At 44.0% G+C, this 26,511-nt stretch overlaps 1 protein-coding gene across 3 annotated transcripts in view; it reads right to left on the minus strand.

The window, feature by feature from the left end:
* Nucleotides 1-26,511, minus strand: part of CRYBG1 (crystallin beta-gamma domain containing 1) — a 901,344-nt gene that overhangs the window by 521,576 nt on the left and 353,257 nt on the right. For all 3 annotated transcript variants that reach the window (XM_085611232.1, XM_085611231.1, XM_085611233.1), the window contains one exon: nucleotides 13,145-13,283. In XM_085611232.1, coding sequence (XP_085467358.1) covers nucleotides 13,145-13,283 — 139 coding nt within the window. The remainder of the gene's footprint in view (nucleotides 1-13,144; nucleotides 13,284-26,511) is intronic.

The following is a 26,511-nucleotide window of genomic DNA, read 5'->3' on the forward strand; positions in this document are numbered from 1 at the left end:
CTGGCAGAAACCCGGTAGCATTAGGCTCATATCGCCCGTTAGCTCTGTTAAACACAGACTACAAGATCTTGGCCTCCACTCTTGCTAGACGTATAGCCCCGTTTGTGCCGTCTCTGGTACATGAGGATCAGAACGGGTTTGTTCCTAATAGAAGCACTTCATATAATATCCACAGGCTGTTTAGAGTTCAGAGGTATGCAACGGGGACCTGGCCTCGATCCGGATGCCTGATATTAGATCTGGAAAAGGCATTTGACTCGTTGGAATGGCCTTATCTAGCAGCGGTCCTGCGCAAATTCGATCTAGGTGATGAATATCTACAGTTGGTGCAATTGTTGTACCAACGCCCAACAGTGAGAGTTCGTATGGGCAAGCTGCTGTCGGAGGAGATTTGGGTGAGACGAGGCACTAGGCAGGGATGCCCCCTGTCGCCACTTCTCTTTTCCCTAGCTATGGAACCATTGGCCGCTCTCCTTCGTGGGGATGGCGAGGATTGGGGCATCCCTTTAAATGACGGAGTAAACGGAGACTTACACGCTGTACCGCCGGGGATCTCAGCACTATTTAGTAGCTTTGAGGCAATATCAGGTCTTAGGGTAAACTGGGCCAAGTCGGGCGCCTATTCTTTCCGCGCAGATGTGGCAGAGGTAGATATAGTAATTAATGGAACTGCACTAAATTGGTATCCTACCACGTTCCGGTACCTAGGTGTATATATATATCGATCCCCAAGAGATTTGCTGGAAGGTAATCTAGTTAGAGCCATTTCCTCTATCAAAACGCAGATGCAATTCTGGAGGACGCTGCCGCTGAATGTGATGAGCCGCGTCACCTTGACGAAAATGATAGTGCTGCCTAGGCTTCTGTACCACTTTGCGAATCTCCCTGTATACGTACCGGTTCGGTTATTTAGAGAACTGGAGGGGTTAATCCGAGGCCTGATTTGGAACGCAGGGCGCCCCCGCATTGCGCTACAGAAACTGTATGCGCCCCCGGAAAGTGGGGGGTTGGCAGTGCCCAACCTGGAACTTTACTATTTGGCCGTGCAATTGCAATGGGTGACGAAGTGGCTAAGTGGGAAAAATCTCATGGACACTGCGACAGACGCAGAAACCTGGACGCAGAATCAGATCTGCAGACTGTTTCACCCGTTGGCAAATATTCCCCGACCAACGCAAATGCACATCGAACTGGTGCATAGATGTTACAAGAGGAGCCTTTACTTAACGAAAGCAACACTTCCATATGCACCAACATTACCTCTACTGGGGACACCTAGGGGTAGAGAATACATAGCTGACGCGACATTAATGCCTTGGCTGGAGGCGGGAGTGGAAACACTTGGGGATTTGTATATGGAAGGCACACTGATGACGTTTGAGGCATTAACGACAGATACTGGACTGCCGGGGGGCCAATTCCTCACGTATGCAGCCATCAAACGGACGCTTGCTCTAGTGTGGGGTGACATTACACAAGAGCCGCCAATGCATCTATTACTGCAGTATTTGCATGTGATGGGAGAGGGGTCGCATATAATTCACTGGTTGGTGCAGGCCCTTCGAAGCCATGCAGGGACGCCGTTACACAGGCTTCGGGCTAGCTGGACTGGAGATAGAGGCCGCCCCTGGGCGGACAAGGAATGGGAGCGGGTGCTGGCCAGCGCCACCCATATCCCACGTAACTCAAGATTCAAGTTAATACAGACATACATACTACATAGGGCATATCTATCCCCAGATAAAATTAATAGGTATTTTAACGTTAATACCTCCGAATGCCCACGGTGCCGTCTCCAGGATGCCAACCTGCTACATATGCTGTGGTCTTGCCCCAGGCTCCACACCTACTGGCGTGCGATATTAGCAACGCTCACTACATGCACAAGCACAGAAGTGCAAGATAACTGGGAAGTTTGTATTCTGGGGCTCTTTAGAAGACATCAAAACACATAGAGCAAGTTTCCAATTCCAGGACCTGGGACTCATAACGGCGAAAAGATTCATAACCAAAAGATGGAAACATAAGGAACCACCAGAGATATCGCACTGGAGGAAGTCGTTAGAGGTGTGGGCGCAGGCGGAGAGCACCACCCTACACAGAGAGGAGACAGCTGGGTTGAGAAAGCACCCCATTGCACAGGCTTGGGATGACATGCTCAAAAAGCGAATGTGCTCCGATATCCCGCAACAGCCGACGCCCGCACAACAGGGGGGGCCTAACGCTTGATACGCCATCAAATAGCAGAGGAGGCGCTGCACCTATATGCTACCTCACCCAGACTGACTGACACAGACCGACACCTTGCATTCCCTAAGTATATTAAATGTAAGTGGACATGGCCCTGACAGCTATACACCTGGAACAATAGTGGTGGACAGCCCACACTCCCCAATAGCATATCAGTAGAGACACGGCTATTTATAGATGGTAGACGCACCACTTGCTTCGTACATTACTATAGCACATTGAAATCATTTATTAGTTGAGTTTTATTGTTAGATGTTGGAAAATATTTCTTTTTCTTTTTACGTGTTGAATATTATAAGACACACAAACGAAAATAATAAGCAAACAGAGGGGACATCTCAGGGCGTATATAGCTCTAGCTGTGGTAGGGCTGTTTCGAGATATACCTTAACGGCTGAGCTTTGCAAAGCACGGTCTTCTCAGGCAAGAGCGGAATATTTCCTGTTTAGTATAATGACTGCATGTCCTGAGCTCTGTTGCACCCTAAACTACAGTTGGCATTGGGTACATTAAAAGCTTCCATCCCTGAGCCCGGTTGGAGATGCTAGAATGTACGGGCGGTTAATGCCCTAGAGACTTAGCTACTGGAAAGTATTCAAGCGCTATGGCTAAACATGATTCTAAGTTTATGGAGAATAGCAAGTGATACTCATTGATGTCCAATGTTGGATCCCAATTGACCCTTGGGTTCTCCACCGGCTTGCCTCTGTTGCCTCTCCGTCGTCGTCCACCTTATGGGGGCCCCACATATCAACCTTTTTTGGGCCAGGACAGAGGACGAAGAGGACGACGGAGAGGCAACAGAGGCAAGCCGGTGGAGAACCCAAGGGTCAATTGGGATCCAACATTGGAACAGAGAGTCACGAGGAGCATGACAGCAACAACGAGCGAGATGACAACTTAATCGTTAACTTGAGTAGTAAGATACTTACACCACTTGAAGAATGTGTACTTTCAAAGGATTAGGTTTTGTACCCACTAAAATTGGGGATGATTTCATGACACATAAGGAGCTGGCTGAATTTGTCCGCAAAGTTCGCCTCGTTTTCTTTTTTAGTGATCATGAAAAGGAGTCACCCACTCAAGGGGTTAATACAGGACTCAGAAACAAATCTACCTTTATACCTACTTCACAACAGGTTCCATCTGAGGTACTAACTTTTGAGAAAGCTGTCCTTAAACAATACGAGACAAGCCTCAGCCATACTAAGAAAGTGTTTTGCAATATGTCTAATGCAGAGAGACACTGTGTCACTACTTTGGGCAATGAGCCCTTGATTACTATCAAACCAGCAGATAAAGGGGGAGCTACTGTAATTCTGGATACGGAAGTATATAGAGCAGAATGCTTAAGACAACTGAACAACGAAACCTTTTATACGCGTATTTCACAAGATCCGACTAAACGATTACAAATACGCATCAAAGCACTGGTGGAAGAGGGTAAAGAGGCAGACTGGATAACCAAGAATGAGGCTGAGTTCTTGGTACAGAAACATCCGAAGATACCGGCCTTTTATATCCTCCCAAAAATACACAAACATCAACGACCCCCACCAGGTAGACCCATTGTTTCGGGTATTGGCTCTGTTTTAGAGCCTCTGTCCCAATTTGTGGATTATTTTCTCCGTCCTATGGTGTCTCAGATGCCGTCCTATCTTCAGGATACTAAACATGTACTTTCGTGTTTAGAAACCATCAGTTTTGATCCTCTGTCCCAGTTAATGGCCTCATATGACGTTGAAGCATTGTATACAAACATACCCCAAGATGACACCCTTGACACGATATGGGAATTGCTGAACAACACTGTACGTAATGGTCAAACCCCCAATGACTTTGTGTTGCGTTGTGCCACTCTAGCACTCAATGAAAACTTCTTTAGCTTTGAAGGGGACCTCTTTTGGCAAACAACAGGTACTTCCATGGGGAGTACCTTTGCTCCCAGTATGGCAAATCTCTATATGCATGGTTTTGAGACTAAGTACATTTAAACATCAGACAATCCCTTTCACAATAAACTTAAACTTTGGAAACGGTACATAGATGATATCCTGGTCATCTGGGAAGGTGACCAGGAGTCTCTTGGAATCTTCTCAGAATGGCTCAATACTTGTGATACCAACTTGAGGTTTACTGGTGAATTTAATAACTATTCCCTGGCCTTCCTAGACCTTAGACTATACCCACATGAGGGCAAGATATATACTGAACTGTATCAGAAACCCATGGCCCGTAATTCCTTGTTGAGCTATCATAGTTTCCACCCTCGGGCACTCCTTACCAATTTACCTGGGGGTCAGTTTCTGAGATTGAGGAGAAACTGTACGGATGTAACCAACTACAAAAAACATGCCATCAAATTGAGCGAAGAATTGGCTGTACGACACTACCCAGTATCACTGGTTAAGAGAGCTTCCAAGAGAGCCCGTAATAATGATAGGGGGGCACTCCTGGAAACCTATACTAAATCACGAATGGAGAGAATGGTATGTGTCACGACATTCTCTAACTTAACAACTAACATCAAGAAAGCCATTAATTCTAACTGGCACATCCTTAACACTGGTAATTTGACATTGGATCGCCCCATTTTTGCATTAAAACGCAGTAGCAACCTGCAAGACTTGATGGTCCATACTAGACCTAAGAATAATAGCTGTCAAAATAGACAAACTACTCTGTGGAATGCGGAGCCAGTGACGGGACACTTCCCATGTGGATCTTGTTCAGTTTGTCCCTTCACTAGACATGTGACAGAGGTTGATATCCAGTCAGAAAGACCATGGAGACTAAATAAACACACTAATTGTAATTCAAGTGGGGTGATTTATATGATCAAATGTCCCTGCTCTTTGATCTATATTGGTATGACCTCAAGGAAAGTGCGTCAGAGGATTATAGAACATCGTAGCACCTTCCGATGTAAAAAAGCCAATACACGCATTACTAGACATTACTTGGAACAGGGTCACACTGAGAATGATCTACAATGGGTGGTTATTGATAAACCCAACTATGACGTCAATATGGGCCCTTTGGAAACCATACTATTTCATCGTGAACAACGATGGGTGTTCCGTACTAAAAGCCATATTAGTGGCCTGAACGAAGATATCCCATGGGGTTCTTTGTAATCATACTTGGGTCCACCAGTCTCTGACATTGTTATTGAGACGATATGATGACCTGGCACTGATAATTGTTGATTCTAGCTATTTGTATACATGAGTCTGTCCTATTCCCAATTGTTCACGCTGTTACCTTTTTACATTCAATAGATCGCCTTCACTTTATTAATTGACAAGCGATCGTGATCTCTATTTACATTAATAGAGAATATACTTATGTTATACAGAATCCGTCTACACTATTTAAACATTCATTCTGAGTCCGTCCAAAAGAACGATATCTTTGTTTACTTACATTGAGTGCTCTCTCGGCACTCAACACACTACATTTCCCATGTTTCCCGTGACCCGGAAGTGACAGCATGCACTTCCGGGTTCGTTTCGACATCACGGAGACCTGAGTTACGTGTTATAAGGATTCCGACACACTTGGTCTGTCCCTTTGGAGTGTTGCCACGTTAAGATAGGACACCGTTTATCTACAGGTAAATGGGGTGGTGGCTGGGTGCTCTAAGCTCGCTATACCCCTATCCAGGTTACGATGTTTCGTTTCGCAGTACTTCAGGTTCAGCCGATGACTATTACAGTGCAAGCTTGTTTTGGTGATTTCTACGTTGTCTCTCTTTGTTAAAGTTTAATTTTATATATGTGGGACACTCGTTGTTTGGGAACCATATATTTTGATGATGCCTTACACCTTCGGTCCTCTGATTTCATTTGTATGATAGATCCATCTTAATTAGGTAGACTGGCTGAGTGGTTATATTGGCCCCTTATCAGGCAGAAATGACACCATGTTTTCTATCTATATACAGCATCTATAGGATGATCTAGACATGCTGGCATTCTGTTAGGATGGTCTGACGAGGAATGTGACCTGTCTCTTCTTACGTTTATTTTGTTGATTTTACCCTCAGAAAACTGTGATCTGAGGTAACACTCCCCTTAAGGAGGAGGTAAACTAACATTACCCCTTAGGTGAGTGTTCTGTTGTGTTTTGTTTAGTGTGATGTGTATCAATGTGCACATTCCTTTGATTTTTGAATCCACGTGTGAAATGTTATGTTCACGTGTGTGGTGTTTGGTGCAGGGAACATGTAATGGTTTCAATATTAATTATGTTACGTATATATGTTTTTTGTAGACATTGGACTTGACTGAAGCTGGTGCCATTGTCCAAGAACTACCATATTCAATTAAGTATGGTTTTGTATGTCTATTTTATTGAGTTTACACACAGAGTGACAACATCATAGGTCCTGATGAATGCCGCAAATTTATGTTCAATTGGCAGAGACATGTCGACCATTGATAAATAGGATATTTTTTCAGTCCTTTATCACATGTTTTTACTTTAGCCCATGGGGACTACCATTACACTTTTTTTGTCACCCAGGAGCTATTTTAATGCACCTTTTTGTTTTGTAGTGTGCACTCTGTCCCTTACTCCCATTGCCTAAATTGGTAACTCTGTAAAACACCTCACGCTCCTCTCATTCTTTGTGGAGAGTTGTTGCCCACACTGTCTACCTTGCGGTGGCAGTGTGCAAGAGGGGACCCAATGATGAAGCATGTCACCTTTGGGTGAGTGAGGGTTCTCGTCTTTATAAATTAAGACTTCTGATTCTATTCCTTGTCTTCCTGCTAATAGACACAGTAGTGACCTTTTGTGGTCACAAGTATTCCATCACCTTTGTGAGATACATAGTTTGGAGTAGTGATGTCTATGCGTTCTGCTTACTCCTTACACATGAACCCTCTTGTGTGATACAACATTTAATGGCACACATGGCTGAAATCGAGGGGACTCTACATCCGCTTCGCTGTATTTACATCAGCCTCTCCTCGACAGGGTCCGGTTGGTGAAGGAGAAGCATATAAAAGGGGGTTGGTGGCATAGACTGCCCATTGTCCATCGTTTAGGTCATGAATGAAACAGGGAAGGGTACATGCAAATGAAAAGCAATACTTACTTCTTCCAGTTTGGTGAACTGAATATGAGTAGATGGTTCTGGTTTACGATTAAAAAAAATAGCCAAAATATTTCCACGGAAATACAGCTCACATGTCTGTAAACGCCTCCACTACCAATCTGAAAAACATGTCCTTAGCTGATGTTAATATTCTATAGGCATGTCTATGTGTATGTTTGCAGAGCAAACATCGGCAGCGATTGATATTGTCACTGCAGCAGTGAGAATGTTGCCTATTAGCCAGAATGAGCAGGTGCCCCCCACGCCTAGGGGAGGGGCGCCCTTAGTAGCGCCACAGGGCTGAGCCTCCCTCGGGGCCCTGAGAAGGGGGGTGGTCATGGAAGGGCTGGCTGAGTGATGTCATCGAGGCGGCGCAAAGAAACTAAATGTAGCAGGTATTTAAGCCTGTGACCAGGGGTTGGGTAACTGTGTAGCTTTGCTGGGGTTTGCTAACGCGCATAGACTCAGTCCAAAGTGTTGGTATTAGCTTGCACACGTACAGTACAAGCTGGCAATCTTGGGGATTTTACCTGTGATCAGGTATCCCGATGGCAGTGCTTACTTTGTAAAACAATGAGGACAGGCGTATATGTATATATTTCGTCTAATCAGAAGCCCACTATAAAATATAGGGGCCGGTCCCTACAGATAACTTAGTGGCCGGCACTGCCCAGTGGGCCACTGCGGTTTGCAGTGCCCCTCTTCCTGATGATGGAGGAGATGTACAGAAGGTGAGGTTATCAGATTCATTGTTCGGCTAGCCCCCCTTTTGGTACGGGCAGGGATGCCTTAGGTGAAACCTAGGGGAAATTATTGTTGCAAGGTGGGGCCTGCTGGCACACTCCGCACAGTGAATGTCGCAAAAATATGTTCTCCCCTGTGATGGAGGAAATGGACATATGTTGATGTTGTGCTGCTTATTTAGGAACGGGCAGGACTGTCCTGATTGGCACCTTGGAACGGCTGTTGCAAAGCAGGGTCTGTTGGCACATTCTGCACAGCGGCTGGCCCACTCTGCTCGGCGAAGGTCACGTTAATGGGGGCTGGATATTCTTAGAATGGGGAGAGTGATAATTCACTGGGGTATTCGGCTTCCAACTCAATCAAATACATTTAACAGGTTACTCAATGGGCACAATTGCAATAATTCGCTCCACCCAGGAATTATGCATTGTTCTGTACGAATAAGATACATCTGTAGGCAAAGGGCAGGAGTTTCCATACGGGTAATGTAGGGGAATATTGTGGAGCAAAGTCAGTGCCGGGGGGGTTGGAGGGGGGTGAGGGCGAGTGCGCCGGGGAGCTTCTCACCCTGTGGCGGAGCGCTGACAGTTAACAACAAAGTGGGATGCACAACAATGGAGGTGCAGCCATTCGATGGACCCCAGGAAGGGGTAGATTCCTCGTGTGCACTGGGTAGGCGGGGAGGAGGGACTGGCCTGCTGGTTGTCCTGGACTCTACTGCCCTAACCCACAATGTATGGACTGAGTAGAATCTTGGGGAGGATGCCTGTGTTCAGGTACCCCGGTGGGCCGGTGCGGTATGCGGAGCCCTGGATGTCAATTAATGCAACTGTTGGCTGTAGTGAGTTGGGGCCTGCCGGCACAATGTGCGCAGAGCAAACACAGCTGAGCGGGTGATTGGTGGGCCGAGATGGCCAAGTTCAAATGTACGGGCAAGTTCCAGTGTACGATCGAGTTAAAAGTTAAGGTGCAATGTTGTACCTAATTTCCTTACTGTTGCCTGTAGCACGTTGGGGCCTGACGGCACAATGTGCGCAGCAGAATGGAAGATTGGTGGGCCATTACGGCCCTGTTCATATGTACAGCCAATTTCTAGTGTACGGCCGAGTTAAAAAGTTAAAGTGTAATGTCATACCTAATTTACTTACTGCCGTTGGCAGGTTGATGCAGATAAAAGTGATGCTGTGAATAATTGTATAATCCAAGAAGGATACTTTTCTCTGGTAATGGTCTGTGGTGAATTACTTGGATTGATGTGAATAAAAAGGCTATGCCATGGACAACATACCCTGATTCAGAGAGTTCTTGGGCGTAGCGGGGCGGTAAGGTGATGGAATTTGGGGAGGAGGGAATGTCACGTTGTGCGCTTACTATGAGCAGGCGCCCCCCACGCCTAGGGGAGGGGCACCCTTAGTAGCACCATGGGGCTGAGCCTTCTCCGGGGCCCTGAGAAGGGGGGCTGGTCATGGAAGGGCTGGCTGAGTGATGTCATCGGGAGGCGGCGCAGATAAACTAAATGTAGCAGATATATAAGGCTGTGACCGGGGTGTTTTGTTTGCTTTGTCCCCTCAGACCACAGCAGAGCTACAGGCGCGTCGTCGACCGCCCACCCACCCGGCAGAAGAGCAAGGCTTTACGGAGGCAGAGCGCAGACTGTTAATAACAAAGGGGGATGCACAACAATGGAGGTGCAGCCATTCGATGGACCCCAGGAAGGGGTTGATTCCTCGTGTGCACTGGGTAGGCGGGGAGGAGGGACTGGCCTGCTGGTAGTCCTGGACTCTACTGTCCTAACCCACAATGTAGGGACTGAGTAGAATCTTGGGGAGGCTGCCTGTGTTTAGGTACCCCGGTGGGCCGGTACGGTATGCGGTGCCCTGGATGTCAAGTAATGCAACTGTTGGCTGTAGCGCGTTGGGGCCTGCCGGCACAATGTGCGCAGAGCAAACACAGCAGATTGGGTGATTGGTGGGCCGAGATGGCCAAGTTCAAATGTATGGCCGAGTTAAAAAGTTGAGGTGCAATGTCGTACCTAATTTCCTTACTGTTTGCTGTAGCGCGTTGGGGCCTGCCGGCACAATGTGCGCAGCAGAGTGGAAGATTGGTGGGCCATCACGGCCCTGTTCAAATGTACGGCCAATTTCTAGTGTACAGCCAAGTTAAATAGTGAAAGTGTAATGTCGTACCTAATTTACTTACTGCCATTGGCCGGTTGATGCAGATAAAAGTGATGCTGTGAATAATTGTATATATCCAAGAAGGATACTTTTCTCTGGTAATGGTCTGTGGTGAATTACTTGGATTGATGTGAATAAAAAGGCTACGCTGTAGACAACATACCCTGATTCAGAGAGTTCTTGGGTGTAGCAGGCGGTAAGGTGGTGGAATTTGGGGAGAGGGAATGTCACGTTGTGCGCTTACTATGATGGGAGCCGTGGGGCACCCTAGATGTGCGCTGTTAATGATGTGTCTGTTACATGCGCCCTGTGCCTTTCCACCTTTGAAGAGGTTTTCGCAGCACAAAAGCGGAGGGGACCGAGGGGTGTCCATCTGGCCCTCATGAGTATCATTAAGTAACAGAGGAGCTCATAATAACGTTTACATTTCCAGGTAACTTGGGATATGTACACGGTAAAACAAAGCTCGGTGTAAAACATGGGATTATTGCATTTTCACTCGCAAATGAAATTAAGCGCCTGATGAAAGGGCTGCACCTCAACAATGTAGAAAGTGAAGTGAAAGTATGAAATTCCATCCAGAAGAAGGCATAGAGCAGTTAGCATGAGAAAACCGGCACCATAACCACAGGTATTGGACCAATAACACTTCAGGAATACATCAGGTTGCCCTGAAGATTGTGGAACGTTTTATTGGTATCTGCTCTATGGCCTGCAGGCAGTATGCGCACAGACAATGGCAAAAAACAAGTTGTCCGGCTGGGTATCATTGTACCTACTGACCACACATGATTTGTTACATGGTGTAAAGCTGTCTTGCACACCTCAGGTCTATGCATTTACCTGCTGCTACGTGGGCGACTGTGCCAGAAGTGTGGCTTCTCGCCTAACACACCATGGGAACGTGAATACTTTCGTATGTGAGATTAATGAACCACCGGTGCTTCCAAAACATTTCAGGTGTAATCTGCAAGCATCTGATTTTCCCTGTCAGTGCAAAATCTTCTGCTCTCACCACTGTACATTATGCTTCCCACACAAGCCCTTGCCTTTGGTTTAATCCACTACAAAACCTATGGATAGGATAGGCAGAGTAACAAAAGTAAGACATAACACAAAATGCAGGTGTAAATACATAACAAGGCAGGCAATTCATAAGATGCAATAACAAATATTTCCCACATGGAGAAGGAAAAGGGGAAAACTCAGACACCCAGACAGACACTCTCACAGCCATATAGACACCCACTCACAGACACACTGACTCAGAGACCCACTTACAGACCCACTCTGACAGTCACACATCCACTCACAAACTCACTCACCCACAGATCTACCCAGACTCATGCACCCATTCAGAGACCCATACAAGTACTCACACAACCATGCACTCATCTATAAAGCCACTCACACATCTACTCACTCATACAGCCACTTACACAAACATTCACTCACTGATACAGCTACTCATACAGTCACTCACCCATACAGCCAATCACAGAGCCATACACTCAACCATACAGCTACTCACACACCCACTTATTCACCTATACGGCCACTCACCCACCCGCTCACTCACCCACTCACTCACCCATACAACCACTCACACAACCACTTACATACCCATTCACACATGGATACAACAACTCACATATCCCCTCACTCACCCATACACCAACTCACACAGCCACTCACTCACCCATACATACACTTACACAGTGGGCCACTCACTCATACAGCCATTCAGAAACCCACTCACTCACCCATACACTCACTCACACACACACCCACCCACCCAGTCATACAGCCACTCAAACCGTCACCCACTTACCCATATAGCCACTAATACACCCAGTCATTCACCAATACAGACACTCAGTCACCCACACAGCAACTCACACACCCATTCACACACTCAGACACACACATACACACAGATACACAGTCACACTGCCACTCACATAATCTATGTTAAAAAATGTAATTACTCATTAGTAGTACAGAAAGCACACTAATTTAACGTTTGGGGTACCTTAATAGATATGTTTACCACTCATAAACATTTAGAAAACATTCACAATCACTAGATGGTGTCATCAGTGATGTCATTTGAGATGTAATATGTGATGTCACTGACCATGTCATGAGTGATTTAATATGTGAGGTCATAAGCAGCGCATTGTAGGGGTGTAAGTTATGGTAAGCTCAGGTAACCATAACTGCTGAATTTCACTGTTTGTACTAGTGAAATCTGAGCCTAACTTGAACATCCCTGTAACCTTTGTTTTTTTTCAGTGAAAAAAATATATATATATCAATAATTAAGAGTAAGGTAATTTAGTTCATAAAATACATGGAAGGGTGTGCTAGAGAGCATTTTTCTTGAAATAGCAAATTCTACTTTAGATCACCCTAAATAATGTTGTCTCCCATTGAATGGTCTGAAAGAAGTTTGAAAGTATTTTGGGCTAAAGGCAGAAAGCATCTGTAAATAAACAAATTAATTTCCTATAGAAGTCTCAACTCAGCCATATTTGCAGAGTTGGTATCATCAACTGTGCGCTGCATACAAACACACACAAATATGTGACATCGTTTTATCATTAAAAAAACTTAGCTACAGTAGATGTTGGGAATTGTTGGTCTAATTGCAGTGATAGTGTATTCAACACAAGCCTTAAAAGACTAGAAATCCTGCAGTTAAAGTAGCAACCCACAATGTGAACAAACAGTGCCTTCTGCTGTCTCCATTTCTTGCCATTGTATTGGAGTCAGATAATATTTAAAGAAACTTTTCTTCAAATATTAACAATAACATTGTATGAAATATGCAGTGACAATGTAAAATAAAGCGATTTTCATCTTCTACCTTTTCAAACTGTGCTTGCGAGTTACTTGAAATACTGTCAGCTTCCAAGTTAAAAAGAAATATCTGAGATTCATCCTCCAGGTCAGGGAACACAGTCATGTCCTTTAATGAGTGGTCTTCATCTGATATTTCAAAAGATCTGCAAGAACAGAAAAGAAGGAATGTTTTGTCACTCTGTGTCACAAACCAAAGCCCAACATTTATGTTTTCATACTCATTGTCCTAACTGGCCCCCATTCGCCCACTTTATGATTAGAATCCCGTTGTTGCTGGTTATGAATTGATTGTTAATTGTTGATGGGCCCTGTGAATGAAACAGTAAACATAAACTATGGAATAAACATTTAGGGAATTGTGAAGGAAAGCTGAAGAACAGTAATGGGGTCACATTGGTGCCAACACATGAGAACAAAGTGCTCAATTCACAAGTTCTGCATTCCAAAATCAATGTTCTTTCCTGTGCCATTTGGAATGTCACCAAAAATAGTGAATGTGCCGGCATTTTGGTTACACAATTAAGTGTGCTTGTGATACATCATGACACCACCAATCAATTGTACATAATTTGAAGAGGACGTTGTTCTTTTAGATTATTAAAATTTTTCTTACATGCTGTTGAGCTGTTTGAAGAAAATAAATTTGTGTGGCAGGCTGTTTTGGCAGTGAAGATGATTTTGCTACAAGTTTGGAAATGTAATAAGTAACTGAATATTCACACCTGGTTGCCTGAAATGATTTCAGTCTCGGCACTGGAAACAAAAATATAAGAAGGGGATTTTTTATGCATGTTTTGGCAGTACATGTTAAGTTTGTGCTGAAGAGATGTTAAAAAGCACCATGAGGCCTAAGAAAAATCCATTGATGTTTGTCTTTCCCTTACACTTCTGACACATTATAAAAAATACTTTGCCAGTTTATCGATTAGTATAGTATACATTTATTTTAATTAAGCAAACAAGTTTTATGTATTTAGTACCTGCATTTTGTTGTTTGTGAAATCTCATGGCCTGTGGGATGCTAATAAAATTCTGATATGCAAAAAGAAAGATTACTGTGTGTTCTTTAAATGAGTGAACTGTCTAAAGTTCTTTGGGCCCGATGAACAAAACTGTTGACGTCTCAAAACACAGTTTTTGCAACAGCAAAACAGGATGTCAGAATACAAAAAAACAACTTTGCGATACAAAAAAGAAGCTTGGGCTTCTCCTACCTCACAGCAAAGACCAAGAACACCCTGCCTCTCTAACTCATGCAGTCATCGTCACTCAATTCAGGAAGGACATCAAGACCCGTCTCTTTGACTGAACCACAGCGCTTTTGACGGACCAGCAGCCCCCCCCCCCCCCCCTCCTCAGCACCTTAAGATCATTACGGGTGAGTTGCCAGTGATATGAGACCAATTTCCTAAAGGGAATGATATTTCATTTGAAAAGTGGAAGCTGTTCCTAAGGGACAGCTCCCACCTTGAAAATGTATGTGTTTGGCATTGGAGGAGCAGGCAGATGTCCAGCTGTTTCAATGTTATTCACTGAATGACAGCTTTTATTTTTTAAAGCAGTCGGTCCCGTTAATGGCAATAGGTTAGGTTTAAAAAATAACTGCATTCATTGAATGTGAATGCAGAGACGGAGGTCTGCTGTCCCTTGCAGGCCTCCATCCTCACATTCACAGGGAATCCCGCCAGAACTGCTGCCTCATAAATATTAATAAGGTTGGAGTTTTTTTGACTCCCCGTGCATGCGCATGCATTTTGCGATGCAACTATTTAGTACATCAGTTGCATCACAAAATGGAGGTGGGGGGCAGTGTACAAAAAACTTTGAGTTCTTTGCAACCTCACTTTACTAAATCAAGCCTTTAATCCCAACTAACTTAGATGAACCCATTTCTAAATGCAGTTCTATATTTTTTATATTTGAGCACATTTTGAGCTTCTGTAGAAGAATCTGATCAGCTCTTAAAATTAGAGATATATGTATACAGTGCAGTGTTCCAGAGTAGAAACACAAGACTCATGTTCTCAAAATGTGTGCGGAAATTGGAAAAATGCTTTGTATCTGTATTATTATACATTTCTACGACTACCTCCGTTTTTTACTGGAGCATCATTTCTGCCCAAGTACTAGATCTGAAAAAGCTTGCGAATAATGAAAATAGCACCAAATGTTACTAAAAACAATTGGCAAAAGGTTTATATCATCTGCATCATGAGCTTAACGCCTAGCATCATTACGAGTTAGAGGGGGGTGAGACACTGAACGCTTGAGACAGGTTTGAGCCAGATGCATGCCTCTGGCTCAGCTCGAGGTCCTCCTGACCCCTAGAGCCCAGATCGAGCCAATCTTTCATGCGGTTGCTGTCTGTTCCTCAGGCTGTCACCAAGAAATAAAGACACAGATTTGATTACAAGCCTTTGATGTAAAACTGACAAGAAAGAAACAGATGCCTAGCTGGTGGCCGAATTGCAGTGCAAAGAAAAAAATCCCGACTTCCCCGCCTGACGAAATTGTGTGATGCTAGGCAAATCTTTTTTTTTCAACAAGACTCCTTTTTTTCATTTTCACATTTGAAAGAGACTTCAAATATTTGCCTTCAGGGTGTGTGCTATATAAATAAAAACCTCTTGTTTTTTGTTTAATGGACTATAATGTTGCTTCATCTGTCATAAAAAACACCTTTACCGGGTACACATGCCAGCTCACTTGCCTTTAAGTTCACTAATGGCATTGTCAATAGAGGGCCAGGGGAAGGAATGCTTTTCAGTTAATGTATAAAATATGTCAATTTAAATAAATGATACTCAATGCAGTGATGTAATCAGAATTACTGAAACCCATCAGCATGTTAAATAATACACCTTTCTTTTTTTACATTTTGAAGCGACTTCGTCATATTTTAACATGTCATATTTTAATATGATGTTTGTTGTATGACTTACATGGCAAATATTTCCAAGGCTATATTTTCAAGTTGTGGCTCGTGCACGGGCTCTGAGCTGAGCCAAACCCCTGGCTCGGCTCTCCCTGTTCACTAGTTGGCTATCCCAACTCTATTACAAACAATACTATACCTGATGTCAAGTGCAAATCTTTCAAGTACATGTTTTGTCCAGTAGCGGCTGCTACCGAATAGGGGTGGTGAGGCGGGGGAGGGGGTCAGGTAGGGGGAGGGAAATAAACATACATTTTTAAAAAGCTATAATAACCTATACCGCCGACCGCCGCCTCTTCTTCTTCCTCCGTCCTCCTTCTGCAGGAAGCACAGAGCCTCCCAGAATCCCGTGACCAATTACAACGCTGCCTTAGCAACGCTGTGATTGGTCTGAGCGCTTGCGGTTCGGCGCTCAGACAGGGGCTGGCAGGCTATATGTGTTCTGTATGCAGGCTGTACAGCCTGCATGGAGAACATGCAGAGTGCACATGATGCTTTGGCTACCCCGAGACGGACGGCCAAACCATCATGCGCACTTTAGGTGCTGCTACCACTCCTCCCCTTGTGACGCAGGGAGCACAGTCCCGCCCCCTCCGCCCCCACCGGTTCAGCTGCAAGCTGAATACAGAAAACCAAATGAGAATAACGAACGTTATTATCATTTTTGTTTTTTTAGGTTGAGCATTCGAGACCTCTTTTATATACTTTTGTATATACTTATATGTATATGTACTTTGTGGGCTCTGGAGATCAGTCCTAGGACTTGTCTGCTTCCACTTAGGGACATTTGTTTCAGTTCAACTGCCTCTATTTAACTGTCTTGCTAGAAAACGACCAGCAGAGGTCAGTAAAATACCAGAATTGCTTTCTGCTGAGGAACTTTCTTTTTTTTTATTTTTTCTGGCAACTGCCTCTATTTAACTTTCTTGATAGAAAACGACCAGCAGAGGTCAGTAAAATACCAGTCGCTTTAGCATTCTCTAGATCCCAGTCCATAGAAATTGTCTTCCACGAGCACCCCTAGCCAATAATATTTTTTTCAAATCTTGTATTTTCAGTGATATGACTACCGAAGTGCCTGATTTAATATTAAAAACAGAGTTTAGGACGATACCATTTCCTGCTGAAAGGCAATATTTCTCTCCATGTGCGCAGTTTGGTGCTTACCTTCCCTCCATGTTGAAGAACAGTAGATGTTTCAGCACCCAGGCTAATGTGCTGCATAGCTAAATACATATAAGGTCAAAGGCGAGACCGATTGCATTGCAAATGCTTGTTGTATTAAGCTTGCAGTTTAAGCAGTGGGGCGGCGATCCTCCGCCTTAACGGAGGAGCCGCCGCAATGCACTGGGTTACTGCAAAACAAAAGGCACGTGCAGTACAGCAGGTGCAGCATTTACTCTCCCAGCTCTGGTAGTAAAGTCTAAATCTAGGAGTAAAACGACCCCCCTGAATGCGGTAAGCATGTTATCACATCCGGTAATTATTTATGGAATTAGCTCCAAACTGTAAATGAGAGCTTTTGTGTTGTTGCAACAATTTTGCTACATGGGAAGTAAACTGCCCTGAGATCCCTTCGGGACTGTTTTTTTTTCTTCCATTCCAATGAAAGGACGCACACATTCCTACAGGTGGCAAGCACCGCGGGAAGGTGTTCTGACACGATCACCTCCGCCTTTGACAATAAATCATGTACCGAGATCCCTTCCTCTGCCATATCCCTTGGTGCCCCTGCTGCCTCGGGCCTCATTTTTTACATTCCACAAAGGTGTGAACACAAGTGAAACAACCGCAAAACATCAAAAATCCAGCATAATATTTACACATGGCGCGGACCTACACATGGGTACTTTATTCTGGCGCTCAAAGCCAGATCTCAGCCCAAAGCGCAGCACAGCTGATCCAGGGAAATAGCGTCATCAGCAAGAGGGGGGAAGCCATGCACAAAAATAATAAACAACAAGAAAGGGGTTCCTAGGTCGAAAAGACAGAAAGTATACTATATGGACAAAAACTGATGTTCGACGTCACTGGACAAAGACTGATGTTCGACGTCATTGGAGTGAACACCAATTCTGAGTGACAGAAAAAATAACCTTGAGTTTTAGTCTCTCAGCTCCGACTGTTCCTGCCCTTTGCAACAGATTTGCGGACCAAAAAAAAACAAGCAGTGGCAAAGCCAATAGACATTGTTTTAATTTATTAAAGCATGCAAACTCTGGCAAGCCACATGATGATGCATTTTAACAGTAAATGGATTCAGGTGAAAGAGTATTTCTGCTCTGGGAGCAGTCGAAGCCCACTCTATGCATAAATTAAATAATTGTTAACAGTGCCTAATTTGTAAAGAAAAACATAAGTGCCAAGGCCCTCGTCCCTGCCACACTGCTAATGACAGTACAAACACACCTACTAACCATCACACTCATACAAGTGTGACAATTCAGACTTTTCCAGTCCCCTAAAGCTATAAGAATGGCTTTGGTGGCGGTATATTGAGTTAATGAGCAACTCTTGTTGTGCTCATCTCTAAATAAGACATGCAACGCCACCATGTGGCAAATTGTCATAAGTGCCGGTGTTGGCTATTAAGTGCCGGGTCAAATTAAGCACGGACTATTAATAGGTCATAGAGTTAAAATGAGGGCAGAAAATACATTCTCACAACCCTTTCCAACGAGCACATATCCTACTTGACTTTCAGAATTATACTCACTTTTCTGATGACAAAGAGGGCATATTGAAAGCACCACAGAGCTAGAAATAAAGGTCCAACTTCCAGGTATCTTTTGATATGTCTGCTCATCTTAAACCCTCCTTATATTGTTTTGACATTTCATTGTATTTTTTAAACATAAGTACTTTTTAAAAACATTTTTCTGTTCGCAAACTTTTAAAATATCCTTGCCTAAATATATTGGACTGCGTCAGTGTGGACTTTTTTTGTTGACGGAAAGGGAGGCTTCCCTCTGGAAATGCTGGAAGACGTACATAGTATAGCCATGGAGCCCCTGTGGTTGATTTTCTTGAGGCATAGCGACTGGTTATGTGACAGAGGAAGTAAATTAAGTATGTTTCTGCCTTTTGTCGGTGCAGACAGATACATTTACAGTGCTAGAGTTAATCTCATGCAGTGGGGATAACATTACCACTTTGTATAGCCTCCAGATTGAGCATTTTTCTCAAATGAATGGTTACTAATGTGCACTAAGTAGTGCATTTAGAGAATGTATCTACCTTAAATTATGTGTAAATCAATCTATTTTATTCCATAAAGTATTGCATTATTACTGCATTAATTCACTTCTGTGTTAGTGCTTCAAATGTGATTTACTACCTCAATATAAGTTACTACCTTATCTATAGCTACAATAAAATCAGGGTACCCTTTGGAGCCCTGCCAAGCGTCATGTTTCAATCTTGCTGCAAACACCTTAGCAAGGTGATCACTTTATTGTGCAATCTGTCGATCGAATCAGCCTCCTGCCCACAAGTGTGGAAGGATATCCGGATACTTCCTCCTTAAAATTATCCTTCGGCCGACCCTCAGGAGTTATCCTATTATAGACCCATCTCTCGGCTACCTTTCCCAGTAAAAAGTTTAGAGAGATAAATTGATAGACAACTAAAGTTTTCACCTAGAAATTCACAATGTGCTTGATAAAACTTATGAACCCTTCATGCCATTACACGGCACAGATATTGCTTCAGTAACAGTTCTTGATGAAATCCAAATGGTCCTGGACAATGGTTGCATCGCAGCTCTGGCACTGTTAGATCTCAGTGCTGCGTTTAACGAGGTTTCACACTCTATTCACAGATCCACAAGAAGGCCTTGTGTTTGCTTACATCCTTTTCCAAACTTTCTGAATGTCTTCCTTTCAGTCAAAGAATAGCGGCCTGAGATGTGGAGGTCCACAGGGCTCCATTTTGAGCCCCATTATATTTAATATATACATCTTATCATTGGCTAAACTGATTAAGAAATCTGGACTGTTATTAATGTACTATACAGTGCTTAATTTGAGCTGGTGGGTTCTTGTGCTCAGCACCAGCACTTAATCGTCAACACCGGCGTTTGTAGCGCCAACTGGACCCAAAGGTATTGGAGCGCTTTCATTAGCACCAGTTAAGGACACATTCATTTTTTGTAGGCACGGGGAGATTAAGTGATTTGCCCAGAATCACAGGATGTTGAGCCTACGCCGAGACTCGAACCCAGCTCCAAAGTCAGCAGCTCTGGCCATTACGCAGCATCCTCTCCCCTATTGTAGGGTTTCATGGTTATTATTTAGTTCTGTTATAGGAGGCGCCAATAGGAGCAATTGGCTGGTGCAAGCTGCCTTCTGATGAGAGCCCGGGCACTTACTTTTTCACAAATTAACCACTGGTCCTATGCAGACAACACTCAGATCGTCAGCGTCCAAGAACTTCCATAATTGTATGCAAGCAGCACCTCACTGGATGTGCGAGAACACACTTAAGCTGAATGGGGATAAAACAGAGGTTTTATGCTTTGGCACGTTGTCAGTTTCCCAAGCAACAAACTGGTGGCCTCATGATAATGGTGGAACCGCTAGTGCCAATTTCGGCAACAAAAAATCTAGGTTTTGTAACTGATAAGGATCTAAATAAACAAATAAATAGGATCTCAGCCTCCTATTTTCATTACCTCAGCATGCTGAGAAAGTCCCTACATCTACTACCGAAAAAAGCACAAATAAACTTGTGGTCTAGACCACAATTGTATCCCGCCTGGACTAATTTAAGGCATTATATTTGGGCTGCCAGCCAATGCTATTATGAGACTCCAACAAGTCCAAATTGGGGTGCCAAGCTTCTGACTGGAGTCAGTCGCTAGAATGCAGTGTCTCCAGCCTTAAAATCCTTACATTGATGGAAAGTAAACAGAGAATAACGTTTAGAATCGCTGGTTTGGCCCACAGGGCTTTCTAGAATGAAGGTTCTAAGTGTTAAGCTGAGAAATCCAAAGCAGCCAAGCCTAGCAGATCCTTGCGCCTGGCAGAGGCTTGCTTACTTTGTGTGCCTCGATTAAAATTTGCATGCAAGGGAGGAACAGTTTTTCCCCTTCTTGCCCCCAAGACTAGGAACAATCTCCTCCCTACATTCAAGGACTGAAACCAATCACCTTAGTTTTCAAAGGGCCTAAAAATCTGGCTGTGTGAACAATCTTAGCTCTTACTCTCAGTGAAGACTTGGCAGGTAGACTATGGTTTTACCAGGTAGCGCCAAGACACCCTGGCAGGGTAGCAGATGTGCTTTATAAATATATATCATCATCATCCCAACACTGCACCTTTTTCACTCTACCAACATACTCTGCACGAGGACACAAATAGAATGGTGATGAGCTTTCAATCAGCTCGCAGTGGTGGAATCCAACATTGACAGTGCCCCACTGCCATTCAGATCCCGCCTCACTATTAGATGTAAATGTATGATCACGGGATGTGAGCGTAGTTGGAAAATCACCTACATGCTTAAGTTATTGAGCTGGATTAAGGATATTATCAGCAGCTGGGGATTTTCCCTACACTGTGTAGGATTTAAAACTGTGTTGAGTGAATCTGTACTTATGCTGGACTGCAGAGTGTCCGCAACCCCATAAGGGAGGGGTGGTATCCGCTTTGTTCATTTATGGCGTGCATTGGAATCCTCTCACTGATGTCCCAAAGGGGGTGGGTGCCATGCGTAAATGTTTAGGTCCTCGGTCCCCTGGTGCAAGGCCTGGCTGAGCTGCCTTGGGTGTGCTTCCTGGCTTTGGGCTAGGGAACCATGCCCCTAGATTCAGGGAGAACCTAGTACCTCCCCGAACTAGAAGTTCAAGGGTTAATCCTGTAATTTCAGTAGTCCTCGGGAGTGTTGAAGGTGGGGTGAAACATTATGCAGCCCAGGTGCCATTTTTTGCAAAAAGCAGCCTCCCAATGTGGGGTCCTTAATGTCACGGAGATGTGGTAATCCTTCATGCCTGTGCAAGCAGGCTAGGTATTTTGCCTCAGACCACTGTATTGCATTCGTACTCACTCAAATAGTTCCAATTTGCTGACTCTTCAAATACTGGGAGTATGTTCAGAGGCGATTAGTAATTCCATGCTTTGCACAGTGAGCGAACATGTTTGACAGGCAGGTGGTGGAACAGAGGTATACCATATAGGTATGCAACAGGGACCCTTTTACTTCTACCTTAAGACTCATCATTGTGTCAATAGTCCTAGAACAAGATTTTTTTTATAAATCAACCACAATGCCCTGCCTAAATCCACAGGTGCTCCCTCACCGCACCTGGGAAGGAATTGACCTGAGCTTTCTGAAAGTCACTGTACACCTCTTGTGTAGTCTTTCTTACCCTCCTTCCATGAGGGCAGGGAGACAAGGATGCTGGGCCTGATGGCTCAGTGGACTGATGCATCCACTGCAGGGATCCGTGTTTGAATGCATGATCACAGGTTCACATCCCGGCAGATCCTCTCGGCCTTATATCCTACTGAGGTCAGCAAAATGAGGGCCATTGAACTGGTTAAAAATAAACATCTGTTATTTCAGTACCAAGATACCCTTTAGGGGAAGCATGCTCTGCATGTTATTCTATGTTATGTTAGTGTGCTAAGCTCCAGCTCGAGGATCTCGCATACCCTAGAGCATCATTCCACTAAAACCTATTCACTTTTGTAGGGCGATGCTTTTTACCCCTTGGTTCTCTGAGGCCAAGTGCCTGCGTAAGAAGTTTCTAGTTTTTATTTATTATTTTTACCTAGCTTTATCCTGTTCAATCCCAGTCCTTACATCCCCACATGATGCTGTATTGCAGCTTCAAAGCTGAATGCATTCGAATGAAAATTTGTGGTCAACATTGGCTGCTCCCTTACTCCTTTTCCATTTACTTTTCACTCAGTTGTGAGTCCATTCTAAGACTGCAACATATATGGTGCCAGAATTCTACCATCTTGCCACTAAGTGGTGCTCACGAGGGTCCTCTGCGGCCCTGCCTTCATCCTGATTTACCATAGAGCACTCTGTGGCACATTGCACACCTTGCTCCAGATCTCATTCCAGTCTATTCCTCGTTTCCACATGGCTTCCGAGGCATTATGGTACATGTGGTTCTTTCTGTCCTCAAATTTGCCAACATCACTTCCTGGTGGTGGAGCCATGTGTTGATATGGTTCCCAGTCCCTACAGATTCACTGATCCATACATTTATGCTTTTTGGACTTTCCTCTGTCTGAGCTCCGATATATACTCCGTTGCTGGTTTCCCTTCTTATGTCTTCTGGCTTCTCTAATCTTTCCCTCACCAAGTCCTAGAGACGCCACCACCCACCGCTGGAACTTTATTTTTAACATTTGGCTATTTAATCATATATGGTTTCAACCCCTGCACATGTTCCTCCCCGGAGCTGTCAGTGAAGCCTTCCCTCAGTTCTCTGGTTTCTTGCAACCACCTTACTGTTGAGATTCTGTGCGAATCTGGTCTTACTAGCATCTCTGCTTCAAAGCCTGTTCCTAGTTTTGGTGTGCTTTGCACTTTCAGTGTTATTTGATTTCTCAGCACCTGTCCTGCTTAAGTTCCTTTGTCCCTGTTTGTTTGTTCTGTATTCACCTTCAGCCCTTTTCTTGTTTGTGTACAGATACCTTGCCCTCTGTTGCAGTATTCCTTTTTCGGTCTACAAACTTCGAGTCCTGTTCTTATTTTATGCAACTTCTCATGTTGTATTCAAGCGTTCTCATTCGGTTCGCATACCCCCAATCCTTGCACCGGTTGCTTACTTACTTTCCATGGTTTATCTGCTGTTGTGTATGGTCTCGCTTTCCCCATTACATCTTTGTTAGAATCAAGTCCTGCCTTCCTGAACTGTGTTTCTGAATTATGTTCTTCCTGTTCAATTTCCTTTGCCCTCTTTTGTGTTTGTGTTCAAATTTTAGCTATCATTATCAACGAGTGGCAGTGTATCCTCAATCAATCAATCAATCAGGATTTATAGAGCGCGGCAAATCACCTGCGAGGGTCTCAAGTCGCGGTGGCTTGGATACACAGAGACTCAATTAGATCTTTTCTTCCACAAATGTTGCTGAGTGTCTCCCAAGACTCTGTGAGAATAACTGCTCCATGCCTCATGGTAATATCTTTTATTTTACAGACAGATTGTATACTCATTGATGATGGGCTATTGTTGTGCTTTCTACTTTCATATTGACTTTCTTATGTTTATTGTACTTGATATGAGTTGTATTTTAGTATTGTCGTTTGCAGACATTACCTGGTTCCTGTCTAGTATGCAAGTCCCAGCCTGCTCCAACCTGCTTCAGTTTCAGCTTCTGTCCTTCTCCTTCCAGATACTCCAGCATACATCAGTGGCATACCTCAAAATGGTGGCTCCCCCGCAGAATGGGCTCAGTGGGAGCCCCCTGTAAGGTTGTCCCCCCTATACTGCAGGGGCCTGCTTGGTAAAGCAAAGGGCCTTCCCCGAACTATTTCTTATTCCATGCCATTGTACGCTTTCTGCAAGGCATGCAATGGCATGGCTCAGAGGGTGAGGGGGACCCCCTCCAAAACAAGAAACCCTGTGGGCCCCATCTGCACCACAGAGGCCCCTGTTATGCCACTGGCAAAACTCCTCCCCCTGATTCCCCTTGGATCTGCCGAGAGCAAACTTCCTCTTCTAGCTAGTCTAGCCCCCATCTCAGCAGGGGTCCTATCAACTAGCTCATTTCTAATCGCAATGCCAGTGGTGCAAAAACCAACAAATACCTATTGTTCAAAGTGTTTCTTACGAGAGCTGCTGTATAACACTAAGAAGTTGTCTGGCCCACTGCGATGATCTGCCTATGGCTGTACCGCTCGGCCGGAGCCTCACTGAGAGTCTGTGCCCAACAAACCAGTTGAAGAATATGACATCCGGGTAAGGATACCTACTCCTCTCCTCTGGCCAACAAAGACTCTCAGACTAAATGACCCTGGAGAAAGGAAGTGGTGGCTGCCTGGTGGGGCTCAGGGTGTCAGCCCCATCATGTCTGACTCATATGTCGTCTGATAATCACAGTCCAAGTTGAAGTAGTCAAAAACAACGGTCTGCTGTGTTTGTTATTGTAAAATAGTGGATGGACACTGTGTTCCTTGTTATTGATGATTACAAACAGTGCACATGCCTTTCCGTGTCCAGAGGAAAACCACACACATTTGTTTCTATCACTGAATAACACAGAAGTGTACATATTGACACTCGCGCATTAACAAAGTACTGCCAATAAAGAGCTTGTATAGTTTGATTATGACAAAGTAGAGCAGGAAATTGAGTTAGTGACAATTCAGAAGAGCTTGCAGGTTCTACAAACAGGCTCTTTTCTCTCAGACATGTCCATGTGTTTATCACATGATAGAGCGCTCACCCAATACTATAGCTGCCCCATTTATGGCACAAGCCAAAGACGCCCAGAAATTCACTATCATAGCAGGGGCGAGTCTGTGATGACCACCACCATGGTAGATAGAGATGGACAATATCAGGCCCAGCAATTGCCAGAGATGCCTGGCAGAATTGGCCAGGAAGGGCGCATGCGTTAAAGAAAAGGGTGGCCACCTCAAAGCCAGTGTGAACACAGGATGGGAAATAGACCTGAAGCAGCCATTGAAACATTGTATTTCCATCTCACACGGCATCAAGAGAGCGAGGGATGGAGGCTGGTCCTGTCCAAAGAATGTATATTCTTTTAAAATGGGGCCCAGCCATTAATTTTACAACAATTAAACATGATCAGTATTTTATATCAAGGCCCAGAAAAAAGGGGGATTCAACCAAAAGCATTTTTTCCTATCTCAAATATAAACGTAAAAGAGAGAAGAAATCACGTCATCTGTATGAGCAAGCTGTTTACGCTATTCTTAAAGGGGTATTAAAAAAACACAGCTAGAGGCAAAATTGCCTTATTTGAAAGTAAATTCTTATTCAAGTACCAATTGTCGGTCCTTCCAGTATCTCATAATAATACGAACAAAAGGCTTGTGTTTTTCTCAGAGAAAGAATACAGCATTAAGCTAATAGGGTGTATAGGCAGTTCTGTACATAAAAACCCCCCAAAAATATTACATTGCCTCATGTTTGCCGAAACTAGTAAGTAAGTAAGCAAGTAAATTTATTATGCATAATTAATTAAAATCATTGCATATATTAATTATACAAAAAAAAAGACTGTTACATATTGATTCAATGTTTGTACAGTATAAAACAACAAGATTAATATTCTTAAAATGTGCAAATAAGCAAATATTGCCCATCATTTTTTTCAATTATTTAGTCTTTTCTCTGCAATGTCTAAATATTTTGTGAAACGGCAGTTTAATTGAGTGATGGTTGGGTTAAAACATAAGAGTACTGCCGGTCTGCAGGTCCTCACGCCGCACTGCTTGAAGAAAGGCTT

This window comes from Triturus cristatus, chromosome 6 (assembly GCF_964204655.1).
Source record: "Triturus cristatus chromosome 6, aTriCri1.1, whole genome shotgun sequence".
Taxonomy (NCBI): Eukaryota; Metazoa; Chordata; class Amphibia; order Caudata; family Salamandridae; genus Triturus; species Triturus cristatus.